The 13,926-nt window shown below is 38.6% G+C and overlaps 2 protein-coding genes across 2 annotated transcripts; both read left to right on the forward strand.

The window, feature by feature from the left end:
* The first annotated feature begins 202 nt into the window (after nucleotides 1-202).
* LOC128311684 (olfactory receptor 52A1-like) lies at nucleotides 203-1,141 on the forward strand. Its single transcript, XM_053202626.1, has one exon. The coding sequence runs from the start codon at nucleotides 203-205 to the stop codon at nucleotides 1,139-1,141; it is 939 nt and encodes a 312-aa protein (XP_053058601.1).
* Nucleotides 1,142-11,593: 10,452 nt separating this feature from the next.
* On the forward strand, nucleotides 11,594-12,550 carry LOC128311640 (olfactory receptor 52A5-like). The gene has a single exon (XM_053202533.1). The coding sequence runs from the start codon at nucleotides 11,594-11,596 to the stop codon at nucleotides 12,548-12,550; it is 957 nt and encodes a 318-aa protein (XP_053058508.1).
* The last annotated feature ends 1,376 nt before the right edge of the window (nucleotides 12,551-13,926 follow it).

A 13,926-nucleotide genomic window follows, 5' to 3' on the forward strand; every position in this document is an offset into this window, starting at 1 on the left:
TCCTTCCTGAACACAGCAATGTGTATCTGTGGATCTATCTTTCCCCTTCAATAATGTAAATGGGATGGATGATATGATCTTAAGGTTTTCTGCCAAAATCAGAGATACTTGCTATGATGACAGGATAAAAACAGGAGTAGAAAAGAAGAGTGCCACTGACTGAGAACCTTGTTTCATTTTCATCTGGAGGCCGGAGGACATTATGTCTGTTTCCAACATCACAGTCTTCATGCCTTCTGTGTTGACACTGATAGGGATCCCAGGCCTAGAGACTGTGCAGTGCTGGATTGGGATTCCATTCTGTGTCATGTATCTCATTGCTATCATTGGAAATTTCTTGCTTCTGATCATCATCAGGTCAGAGCGCAGCCTCCATGGGCCCATGTACATTTTTCTAGGCATGCTGGGAGTCACAGATATTGTACTTGGCACAAGCATTGTGCCCAAGATGCTTGGAATCTTCTGGTTTCATGTGCCAGAGATTTATTTTGATTCTTGCTTGCTTCAAATGGGGCTCATCCACACATTTCAAGGCATAGAGTCAGGCATCCTGTTGGCCATGGCTGTGGACCGTTATGTGGCCATCTGTTATCCACTAAGACATTCTGCCATCTTCACCCACCGCCTAGTCACCCAAATAGGGGCTTTGGTAACACTCAGGGCTGCCCTTCTCGTAGCCCCATCTTTAGTACTGATAAAATGTCGGTTTCAGTTTTACCATACAACCATCATCTCCCACTGCTACTGTGAGCATATGGCCATTGTGAAACTGGCTGCAGAAAATGTGCGGGCCAACAAAATCTATGGTTTGTTTGTGGCATTTATAGTTGCAGGGTTTGACCTCACATTCATCACTTTGTCTTATGCACAGATCTTTTTCACAGTTTTTCGTTTGCCCCAGAAGGAGGCTCGGTTGAAAGCATTCAATACATGCATCGCTCACATCTGTGTCTTTCTCCAGCTCTACCTCCTTGCCTTCTTCTCCTTCTTCACACATAGGTTTGGTGCTCATGTTCCCCCTTATATCCACATCCTCTTTTCCAGCCTCTACTTGCTGGTCCCCCCTTTTCTCAATCCACTTGTCTATGGTGCCAAGACCAAGCAGATCCGCATTCATGTGGTAAAGATGTTGTATTCATAAAATGCACTGTGATTAACATCTTCAGCCTTCCCCATTATGCAATAGTAACAATCTCTCAAAATTAAATATAATAGTTAAAAGGCCACATTATCTGCAATGCTTCAGTTTCACATATTTATTTTGTTAAATTTGTCGGCATTTTATGGTTTTCACCTCATCATACCCCATGACAAATATCAGTCAGTGTGCTTTTGGATGCTACTGGGTCATGAGAACAAGGAACATAAGAACAAATTAGTGAACATACATTGTTTTCATCATTTCATTCATTCATTCATTCATTCATTCATTCATAAAGCTTACTTATTCCTTTTGAGAGAAAGAGAGAGAGTGGAAGAGGGTCACAGAGACAGAGGGAGAGAGAGAGTCCCAAGTAGGCTCTTTGCTGTCAGTGAAGACCCCAATGTGGGGCTCAAACCCACAAACCATTGGATTGCAAGAGTAAGGCGCTCAACTGACTGAGCCCCTCAGGCACCCTTCTGTTTTATTTTTTAGTCCCTGGTTGAGCCTCCTCCTCTAAGAATTATTTTCCAGAGATTCACATATATGCATCAGTCACTGAATTTAAATGCATCCAAAACCATTTGTCTATAGTGTCCAGGTACTCAGTGAAAACAAGTTGTTGATCTGTCTTGAAACTTCTTCGTCAACTAAAAAATGTTTTTTGAGAAGCTGTGTTGAAACCATGCTGTGTCAAAACAAACAAACAAACATATAAATAATAAAAACCAAACACTTATGGATGCAATGAGATAATAATACAAAAATTTCAGTACATCTCCAGAGTCATTCAGGAATTTACAGGTAAAAAAATCATGAGAAGTGAAGTGTTCCATTTTACACATCAAGACATTTCTTTCTTTCTTATTTAATTAAATGTTATTTATTTATTTTTAGAGAGAGAAAGCGAGGTGGAGAGAGGGAGAGAGAGTATCTTAAGTTGGTTCCACACTGACAGTACTGAAGTAGGGTTCGTTTCCAAGAACCCATGAGATCGCAACCTGAGCTGACAAGGGTCAGACTCAACCAACTGAGCCACTGAGGAACCCCCACATCAGTACAGCTGTGTTGCTTATTTATTGATTCAGCAATTTAAAATCAAACTACAGGGGCTCTTTTGTGGCTCAATCGGTTAATCTTCTGACCCTTCATTTCAGCTCAGGTCATGATCTCACAGTTCATGACTTTGAACCCTGCATCAGGTTCTGTGCTGACAGCGCAGAGCCTTCTTGGATTCTCTCTCCCTTTCTCTCACTCTCAAAATAAATACATAGACAAGTAAAAAACAAATCTTAGAGTAAAATAAAATCAGAAAATTGTAATTATTACACTAGACAATATAGACAGACTGGGAATTTGACACATTGCTTAACATATCCTTATATTTCTGGAAGAGAAACAGAGAGAAAGAAAGAGAAGGGCAAGTGAGAGAGAAGTTGTGGTGGTTTTCAGGGACACTGTCCATTAGCAGAGAGAATGAAATACCGAAGTCCAACAGAAAGTAGTAAGCAGGAGAGTGAAAATTGTGCTTCTCGGTATTTAGTTAGGAAATCTGATTCTTAAGGAATCATGAATGATTGACCAAGTAAGGACACACCACGTCAGGTAAATGAAAATGAGACTTATAGTACAAACGATGGGCGTGTGAATGCACAGGGTTTGTTTGTTTTAATGTAAGATACAGTTTGCAGAGACAAAGGCAATGTGAATATCAAGAATGGCCCCACAGGGCAAAATAGGTGAAAGGCGAGCAGGAGATACAGCTTCCAGTTATGGAATGAACAAGTTAGGCAGATAAAAGGTCCAGCATCGGGAGTATAGTCGGGGGTACAGTAATAGGCTCGTATGGTGACAGATGGTAGATAAACTTGTGAGCACAGCATTAGGTATAGAGGTGCTAAATCACCATGTTGTACACCCGTAACTAATGTCACATTTTGTGTCAGTTATACTTGAAAAGAACAAAAAAGGAATAGCCATAGACACTCTGCAAAGATGTTGAACTTTATTATGAAAGCTATGTGTTATTATAAATTTTTCCCTGTAAAAAGGGCACATGTTTTTTTTGTGTGCTTGTGACAGCATACTTCTCAGTGAATATAAGACAACACACTTTTTAATCAGTAAAGGCTACTAAATTAGTGAAGAGATGGAGTTTTTATCTGAGATTAAAGACTTGAGCACTTAAGGGTAGCAGACTATTCCTGAAAATTTCAGCTCATAGATCATTTAATGAATGGTCACGGAAAATATGCACATGTGTGCAAATGCCCATAATTTGATTTATGACATTAAAATCAATGCATCTATAAAATATACTAGATTGCATGTCACATAAATGAGGAAAACTCTGGCTTGTTTCATGGAATCAGCCTCATCACATATCAATGACTGCTGAGGATGGTTACTTATAAATCTAAAGGCCATCTTGGGGAATGTTTTGAAAATATTTTCAATATCAATATCTATTGCCTATGATTAGAACAGGTTGCCAGTAGGAATTGTTCTTCTTAGGTAACATAATTTATTTAGGAACAAAGCTGAAATAACATCGGAAGTAATTTCCTCGTGCTTTAGCCAGGGTTCAACAACCTTTATGGAAAGGGACAAATACATAGCTCAGGCTTTGTGGACAAAGAGACAGTTGAAGATTATTAAGTAGGTATTTAGGTAGCAAGATAGAAAATATATTTCCACAAAAATTTTGATGACATTCAAAATCTAATATTAGCAATAGTCATAATTCTATAGTTTTCCTTTTGCTAAGTTCTACTAAGTAAAAGAGTGGAATTCATTTTTTCTGGGGGATAATATTCTGCTGAACCTTACATTTCCCTATCACCACACTGACTGAAAGAATTCTGTAAAAACTGTTCTTAGCTACTGAACTATACAAAAACAGGCAGCAGGCAGCTTGTGGTGGTCCACTAGAATTCCAAGCTTATCTGGAGAAGTTCGAAATATATCTAACAATGACTAGTCCTGACAGTTATCCTAAAAATACGGGAATATGAAAACGACAGGAAGATAGAATGTGAAACTGGAACCTAGTTGCACCATCCTCAAGTGTCAGTATTCAATACAAAATCAGGCCTAGAGTCCAGATTAGCCATTATTATGGCCTCCAAGTTTTCAAGACCAGCTCCAACCTGACACCTAAAAATGGAAGAGAAAAACAAATGGGTTATTGCAAGGACATAAGGTAACCAGGACTCTCTATCCTCCCACAAACTTGGCCAGGACAATTATAGGATACATTCTTTGTTTAAATATGTATTTATTTTTGAGAAAGAGAGTGAGAGAGAGCGAGCAGGGGAGGGGCCAAGAGAAAGGGAGAGAGAGAATCCCAAGCAGGTTCCATGCTGACAGATCAGAGCTCAACATGGGGCTCAGTCTCACGAACTGTGAGATTGTGATCTGAGCCAAAATCAAGAATCAAATGCTTAACCAACTGAGCCATGCAGGTGGCCAGAATACATTCCTGAACATAAAGCTGACTGAAAAAGAAAAATATATATACATTTAAAGAGTAATTTTAATGATTTCTAGAAACTTCAAAATGATGCTACAGAGAGATTGCATCATTTACAACGACTAACAGCACTTTCATGTCTGAATTTTCGAAAACACTGGTTATGACTGAGATTTTTAAGCTTTGATAGGCTGATTGATGGAAGATGCTTGTCTTCATAATTAACATTTATAAGACTGCATCAGTCCTTTGCTTCTTTTTTCCACTTGTATATCCTTACTTTGAAGTACTTTCTTGTTTCGTTTAATCATTTTCTGATTTGGGCCCAGTATTTTCTTTGTGTGATTAAAATATGATAAATAAATATCAAATGAATATTTTCAAGGGTTGTATTCCTCAAGACTTCATGAGAGAGCTTCCAAAAGGCCATGGATTTTTCCTAGGAGGAGTGATTGCAGATGAAGAAAGAGGTCTTAATGATGGTGAGTGTCGACCCATGGGGTGCAGGAGTTGACTTTCCTCACTCCTGATGTTGGCTTTCAGGTGAGGGAGCAATAATGCATTGACCCTTGTGGCAAAAACCCAAGTTTGGCTACCTGTCTGGAAAAGCCACTACTCAAGAGAGGAGTGTTGATTGGAAAGGTTTATGAGCTTTATTCAGGAAGCTGGATCCCTGGGGAGAAGGTAGACTCTTGTCCAAAAGCCAAATACAAGGTTTCTGCCTGACCCAGACACTTTTAGGGGGGGATTTAGGGTACTGAATCAATAAAGGGAGTGCCATGGTCTGTAACATTTCTTGATTATGTGCAGACTCGATGGTGCCAGCTACAGAAGTTATCTCAGTGCTCAGAGGTTGTGCAAGGGGGATCTGGTTCCCGAGTGCCTGGAGGTTGTGCAGGGGGGTCTGGTCTCTGCTTTGTGACATGCAAGAGTGCTCTGTTCTTTCAAGGAAGAATGCATGATATATACAAGTACAAAGAAAGATTAATCAATTACACAGGCTAAGAGCATTTGCTAATGTTTAAAGACTACTAGACTTGACAGAGGGGCTGATATGCCTGCACCTTCTGGGGTTTTGCACGTCCTTATCTAAATGTCCAACTTGGAAAGAATAACTTGCAACAATTGGCTCCTTTCCCCCCTTCCTCTTCTTAGTATAAAAGTGCCCATGGGTTGCCATGAAATTCACCCTTTCATAAAGTATACAAGTCACTGTTTTTTTAGTATATTTAAAAAGTTGTGAGACTGTCTCTACTCTCTAATTCCAGAACATTTTCATAACCCCAATAAGGTTACCCCATTCTATTAACAGGCAGTTGCCACTCATCTTTTCCCCGGTTTATGGAAACCGTACATCTACTTTCTTTATGAATTTGACTAGTCTGGACATTTCAAGGAAGTAGATCATACAATCCATGGCTTTTTATGTCTGGCTTCTTGCACTTAGCATGAGTTTTGTTTGTTTTGTTTTGTTTATTTTAATTATTTGTTTTTGAGACAGAGAGAGAGAGAGAGAGAGAGAGAGAGAGAGAGAGCATGAGCAGGGGAGGGGCAGAGAGAGAGGAAGACAGAGAATCCCAAGCAGGCTCTCACTGTTAGAGTGGAGCCTGATGTACAGCTTGAACTCATGAACTGTGAGATCATGACCTGAGTGAATCAGGAGTTGGACACTTAACCAACTAAGCCACAAAGGCACACCTAGCATAAAGTTTTTTGAGGTTCATCTATGACATAACATGAACAGAACTTTTATTTTATTTTACTATTTCAGCTATGTCGTAACATGAACAGAATTTTTATTTTACTATTTCATCTATGTCAGAACATGAACAGAAGTTTTATTTTATTTACGATTTTATTTTATTTTATTGTTGACACAATATCACAGTTTCAGGTGTACAGCATAGTGATTTGATATCATGCTATGTTCATCACAAATATAAAAACCATCTGTTCCATATACCACTATTACCATATAATTACCTAGAACTTCATTTCTTTTTATGTCTGAATGAAATGTCACTGTGTGGATATACTGAAGTCTACTTTTGAAACTGGCAGTCAATACTCTGGCCACATAAACTTTTCCATGATCCTTCTCCTCTCTATGTCGTAAGCACCCCCATTTTAATTCAGACAGTTTCACAAATAGTACAGGCATGGCCAGGCCCTTCTGTTTTGTATTTCTCATAATTCATTTAAATTTATACTTTCACAACTGATGAATTTTATCACACATTGCAGTGATTGGTATTCAACTCCATTTGTAACACTGTTGTATTTAAAAATTACACTTTTGTTTTTTGGGTTTCTCTAGAACACATGCAGAATAAAGAGCCATTTCTCAAAACCTGCATTCTATATTCCCTATTATATTTCTCAGAGGTAATTTCCTCTGTTAAATAAAATTCTTAGGGATTCTAAGGGACTACATCTGTCACCAAATAAGGAGCCACATGGTTTTTCAAACATCTTGTCACCCTTTAGCTCTAAAGGGTTTTAATTAAACAGTATCCAAGAGTAATTTTGTCTCTATCATTCAATAGCATTACGGTCTGTGAAGTTCAAATATATTTTGCATTTCCCAAAAGTATCTTGTGAGTCATTCCATATGTTCATAATATTATTCTCTATACAAAGAGTAGTGTACAAATTTCAGAACCTACCGATCTCACCTCAGCCTATTTCATATTCTCTCCAAAAGTATTTTATTTTAATTGAGCTCATGTGTTGTTATCCTGCTGGGTGATTGATACTCTGATGTACTTTGCTCCTTTTTTTTCTGGTGTGACTGTTCTGGGGATGGCTGATTACAGCTGGGCAACGTGATATCACTGGGGGCAGAACTGGAAGAGATGAACACTACATGCTCTCCTAAGCCACCGTGAGCTCACGCGGCACACAACACAGCCAATCCTACACCACTGATTTTTTTTCTACGATGAATGTAATTTTATGGCAGTTTAATGACAAGAGGGGAGTCAGAGTCTTTCCAATGCAACCAGAACCGTTCTACTGAATAGGCCCAGACCCAATATCACAGGACCAACACAGTGTGACTCCGAGTAAGGCCATCAGGTCTCTCAGGCAGATGCGTGTAATGCCGTCTTGTTAGACTTTTTCTTGTATCACACAAAGAACGGGAGTCTTTTCCTTTCTTCTTCATGATACCAAAGATTAAAATCTCTTTTGAGGTTCAAACCCTTTTTTCAGCTAAGTAAATATCAGGCGTGAATGATCGTTCACAGCTGGGAAGCTGATACGGATATTGTGACTGGCACTAAAATTTTTGAAAATGCAGGTTATCATGTAAAAATGCACATGTATCTATGACTGGGACATATGAACATGACTGGGACAATTTCTATATTACATAGATATATTGCATTTCTTCCCCTGTCAGCATGTCTATACTGATCAGCCTGAATACCTTCAGATGTTTTTATTCCCCTTCTCTGGCTCACTATTTGGTAAATAAGTGTCATTGATTGTGTTGTCTTGGGGCACTGTTTTCTATTATAAGTTTTAAAAGGAAGTCATTTTGGCTCCCAGTCCCCAAGGACACCACAATTTGTGAGTTTTTATTACATGCAGATCTGCTTTTAGACAAGTTCTTCCAGGTTTTGAACCATATTGCCCCTCCTTTTCACATTTGTCCCAGGTTAATTTAAAGCTCACCAGCCATTGGTGAAAGAGAATTCCCCAGGTGGCTTCTATAGTACAAAAGAGCCATCCTCATGATCTGAAACACCAAAAGATTTTCACTCTGTGGCTTCTACATATGATATCACAAATGATTCCTGGTAAGTCTTGGGGCTTATGTGTGGGCTTAAGTGTGGGAAAATGGAGCATTGGTTTCAAAGAGAACACGTAATGCTATGTTCCAATAAGATGCTACGGTGATTAAAAAACAATAGACCCTTACAGTACTTGACTGTTTAAACATGAAGAAGATTTTGTCTCATGCTTCTATTTAGAATATTTTTGTGTCAGTTATATTATCACACAGTGGATGACAAATTTTAAAGTGAGCCTGACAGATAGGAGGACAGTAGAGAAGGATCTGTATAAAAATCTAATTGGTTAAAAGGTAAGAAAATTATACATATTTGGTCTGGAAAAGATTCAGTAGAAATTATGCCCTTAAGGAATTCAGGGGAAACCTCATCTGGTTAAATGTTCATCAAACATCTGAAGTTATTCATGGGAAAGAGAGTCACTTATATGAAAGAAATCACTGCATTTAGACAGAATAATATATTGTATGTTTCTTCCTGAAAATTTTAAATGAATCACATCACTTAATCCTCACAGTCACTCTGCAGAGTGTTTCATCCATTCACTTTCTCTCAGCAAGAAAGAATTGAGACAATTATAAGTTTTACAACTGCCTGAAGAACATGCAAAGCTAAACAGTGTCTTAAGGATTTAAACTGTCTGACTGACTTTAGATCCATGCCATAACCACCGTGTTCCATGGCTGATGTGTATCTTTAGAAGGTGGGTTGAGGACTTTTATGAGAACTGAAGAGGGAAGCAGTCTGGGAATCACTAGAAAGAAGCCAAATCTGACATTTGCAGCTGTCTTGGGATGGACAAGCTATCTCCGAAACAAAGAGACCCTATCCCTGGGGGCTTGAGGCAGAGAACAAAGGGTGGATGTCAGTGACTTTGCAGGGGGAAAGCTTTCCTGAGACTGTAGGGTGTGTGGTTTAGACCTAAATCCTTTGATTCTTTTAGGTTCCGCGAGTCAGCCCGAGTCAGAATTGGAGTTGTCAGTAACATTAATGGTTGACGATTCATGCTGTAAATGAGACCCGTGATTGTTTTCCTGGCCCATGAATTTCAAGGGCTTATGATATGTCTCCCCCATCTTCTAAACTTGCACATATGTGTGCACACACAGCTGTTTCCAGCTTGTCCTTGTCACCCCGTGCTGTTACTCTCAACCCAAGAACACCTTAGCCTGTCCTCCCACCATTCGCCTCCAGCAAGTCAGTGAGCAGCACAGATATTGTTCCCTTGTGACTCCTCCGATGTGGCCAGGCCACTTCATCATGTCCCATCCGGACTATCACACGTGTCCTTCTAACTTCGTCTCCCTATGCCAGCTCTCATCTTTTAAGACATTCATCCATCTGCCGGCAGAGCAGAGTTTTAAAGGCAAAAGACCTGTTATTCTACCTAAGGCTTAAATTATTTCGTTCAAACCTGTAACTTTACATTCGTTATTATTCCCTTTTCCTTAGCCTTAACAACCATCATCTCTGCTTATTAAAAAATCCATATGTGAAAATCACTTACTGAATTGCAATCCCACTGTACGTTTCATGCTACTTTCATTTTGTCCAAAGTATTTCCTCTTGAAATGCCCTTCCATCTCTTTCAAAAATTATTTTTTAATGTTTATTTAGTTTTGAGAGACATAGAGAGTGCATGAGCAGGGGAGGAACAGAGAGAGAGATAGAGAGTCACAAATTCGAAGCAGGCGCCAGGCTCTGAGCTGTGAGCACAAAGCCAAACACCAGGCTCGAACTCACAAACTGTGAGATCATGACCTGAGTGGAAGTCGGATGCTTAACCGACAGAGCCACCCAGGGACCCCGAATGCCTTTCCATCTCTTTTATCTGGCTAATACCAGTGGAGGAATGATTCTTCTTGATATTCAGATTTATTCTGCACATTTTGATTAAGCCTACAAAACATTGTTATTTAATTAAAGACTATTTTTCTCCAAAGTAAAACTCTAGAACAATGGCTAGCAACCACATGTGATGTGTCCATCTTCCCACATGCACGTTATTTGGCAATGCAGAGGACAGTGTTGATTTTCATGATAAGAGAGAACAACTGGCACCTACTGGGTTGGGGTCGCAGTTGCTGCTAAGCATCCTACAATATAGAGAATTGCCCAGGTATCTAGTTTTGTGAAAAGAGAAAATTTGAAAGGAGTAAAGTGAAACAAAAAGATGGATAAAATGTTATTGCACATCTATGCCACATCTTCGGTATCCATTCATAGGTTGATGGGGACTAAAGTTGTTTCCATATATTGGCTATTGTGAATAATGCTGCGATAAACATGGGATCAGGTATTTCTCTTTGATATTTTGTTTTCCTCTCCTTTGAATATATATCCACAGGTGGAATTGCTGGATTATGTGTATACCTTTTTAAAATTTTTGATGTACTTCCATATTGCTTTCCATAGTGGCTGACAAATGTACATTCCTACCAACTATTTACAATGTCTCCCTTTTCTCCACATCCTCTGCAACATTTGTTACCTCCTGTCTTATTCATGACAGCCATTCTAACAGGAGTGAGGTGATATCTCAGTGGTTTCTAGCTGGGTTTCTCTAATGATTAGTTTACTTAACAGTGAGAGAAGCAAATCTTGCCATTTGTGACTAGAGTGATGGACTTTGAGTACATTGTGCCATGTGAGATCTTCTAGAGAGAGACCCATACTGTACGATATCACTTATAAGTGGAATCTTGAAAAAACTCAACTCATAAAAACGGATACAATTGTGAGTACAAGGGGCTGCGAATTAGCAAAATGGAGGAGATATTTCCTAGTAGATAAATACCTTCTGAAGATCTCATGCACAAGGTAGTGATCATAAACAAAAATATTGTATTCAAAACATCAAACCTGTTAAGAGATTGGTCCTTAATATTCCCAAAAAGAAAGTATAATCATGTGACATAAGAGAGCGTTAGCTACCACTACAAGATATTACAATATGTGAGTGTATGAAGTCAACATGTTGTGTACCTTAAGCTTAGAAAACATTAAATATCAACTATATTTGAATAGTAAAGGAGAATGGACACTCTGGTATTAACTTTATCTAATTAAATATACTTTGCTAAAACAAACGTAATTGCTTCTCATTTTTAATTCATGTCGTCTTGACAGGGTATAGAAGATGAAACAGCAAAACCAATACTTGATTCTGCTGACCAAATCATCATGCTCCTCCTCAATGGCTCAGTCTTTATGCCCTCTGTACTAACACTCATTGGGATTCCTGGACTACAGTCAGTGCAGTGCTGGATTGGGATCCCATTCTGTGTCATGTATGTCATCGCTGTGATTGGGAATTCCCTAATCTTGGGTATCATCAGATATGAACGCAGCCTCCATAAGCCCATGTATATATTTTTGGCCATGCTGGGGGCCACAGACATTGCACTTAGCACCTGTATTCTTCCCAAAATGTTAGGCATCTTCTGGTTTCATTTGCCAGAGATTTCCTTTGCAGCCTGCCTGCTACAAATGTGGCTTATCCATTCGTTCCAGGCAATCGAATCAGGCATCCTACTGGCAATGGCCCTAGATCGCTATGTGGCCATCTGTGACCCCTTGAGACACACCACCATCTTCTCCCAGCAACTCTTGACTCACATAGGAATTGGGGTGACACTCCGGGCTGCCATTCTTATAGGACCATCCATTATGCTCATCAAATGTCGTCTGAAACTCTACCAAACTACGGTCATCTCTCACTCTTACTGTGAGCACATGGCCGTTGTGAAGCTAGCTATTGAAGACGTCCGGATCAACAAGATATATGGTCTATTTGTTGCCTTCAGTATCTTAGGTTTTGACATAATCTTCATCACCTTGTCTTATATTCAAATCTTTCTCACTGTGTTTCAATTGCCCCAGAAGGAGGCACGATTCAAGGCCTTTAATACCTGCATTGCCCACATCTGTGTCTTCCTCCAGTTCTACCTCCTTGCTTTCTTCTCTTTCTTCACACATCGGTTTGGTTCTCACATACCACCATACGTTCATATCCTCCTATCAAACCTTTACCTGTTAGTCCCACCTTTTCTCAACCCCATTGTCTATGGTGTGAAGACCAAACAAATTCGTGACCATGTCCTGAAAATGTTTTTCTCCAAAGAACATCTGGATCATTAGTGGCTCTTTCTACAGACATTTTAGTTTGATTCAAAGTAGCAACATCAGTATAGTAAACATTTATATCTTCTAGAAATATCTATGTTCAAAAAGTATTTAAATGCTCCAAAATATGAGGTGTTCGGCAACCATATTATACTTAATAAAAATGATTTGCAATTCATGTTAGAACCAACTTATCTTATGATGAGATTTCAAATTTTTTCTCTTATTCCTGTGGGGTTTTTTTCCTGTTGTTTACTCCTAGAGCTTCCCTTCTGGCAACACTTAGACCTACATAAAAACAAATTGCAGAAAATAGCACAATTCCAGGTAACTTCCAAGACCGTGTCTCATATCAATATTCTAAAACTGGTAACCCAACCCATAACTATAGTTCTAGATATATATCTTTTGTAATATTTTTTTTGCATCCATATCTTGACAAATTTGGAATCACCCCCTATGTTTATCTACACTCTCTGCAATACTGGTAAATAAAGAAATAATGTAAAAGAGTGATAATAATATGAGCAACTCCAAAACTATATGGACATAGAATACAAACAGTGATGAATTTGTATAGGAAAAAAATACACTAAAAAGATTTATAGAAAAGTTAAGCACATTCACCACTGTGTTTTTGTTTGTTTTTAAAAACAGTTTATTGAAGTATAATCCACATATAATAAACTTTCACATACATAAAGTATAAAACTTGGTAAATTTTGGCATATACACATGTATGAATCCATCACTACAATTAAGAAAATGAACTTAACCATCATTCCCAAAATTTTCCTTATGCTCCCCTGTGACCAATCCCTCCTGACGCTCCTCACACCCCTGGCAGACCCCTAGGAACCACTGATGTATTTTTTTCACTATGGAGTAGTTTGTATTCCCAAGAAGTTTAAAAAGTTGACTCATACAGTGCATAACCCTTTTTGGTCTGTCTTCTTTAACTCACTAATACCCTATTTTCAGAAATGAAACTGTGATCAATACCTACATAGAATCAATTCTTCTAGAGGCACACATATTAATTTTACCCAATTAGAGTTTCACCCAAATTGAAAAATCATTCAACGACTGCATGTAGTAATTGCCTACTGCAAGTATCTTGAGTAGAAGACTTGTATCTTCTTTATATCTGTATCAACAACACATAGGGCAATCAATGCCTGAGACTTCTTAGAACCTCGGTAAATTGAATAATGAACAATTTAAACATTTTCCGGGTGTGGATCAATGTTTCAAAAGGACCCAATCTAGAGGCTTAATGTAATATGCAAAATCATTGTACGGGATATCTGCACGGAAGTGAGTTTATTCTGATATTCATGAGATAAACTAATAAGATAAACTTGAATGGATCATTATGTAATGCTGAAATA

The sequence above is a fragment of the Acinonyx jubatus genome, chromosome D1, assembly GCF_027475565.1.
Source record: "Acinonyx jubatus isolate Ajub_Pintada_27869175 chromosome D1, VMU_Ajub_asm_v1.0, whole genome shotgun sequence".
NCBI classification, from domain to species: Eukaryota; Metazoa; Chordata; class Mammalia; order Carnivora; family Felidae; genus Acinonyx; species Acinonyx jubatus.

Coding starts and splice junctions, on each gene's coding strand:
- LOC128311684 (XM_053202626.1), top strand. CDS start 203: ATGTCTGTTTCCAACATCACAGTCTTCATGCCTTCTGTGTTGACACTG.
- LOC128311640 (XM_053202533.1), top strand. CDS start 11,594: ATGCTCCTCCTCAATGGCTCAGTCTTTATGCCCTCTGTACTAACACTC.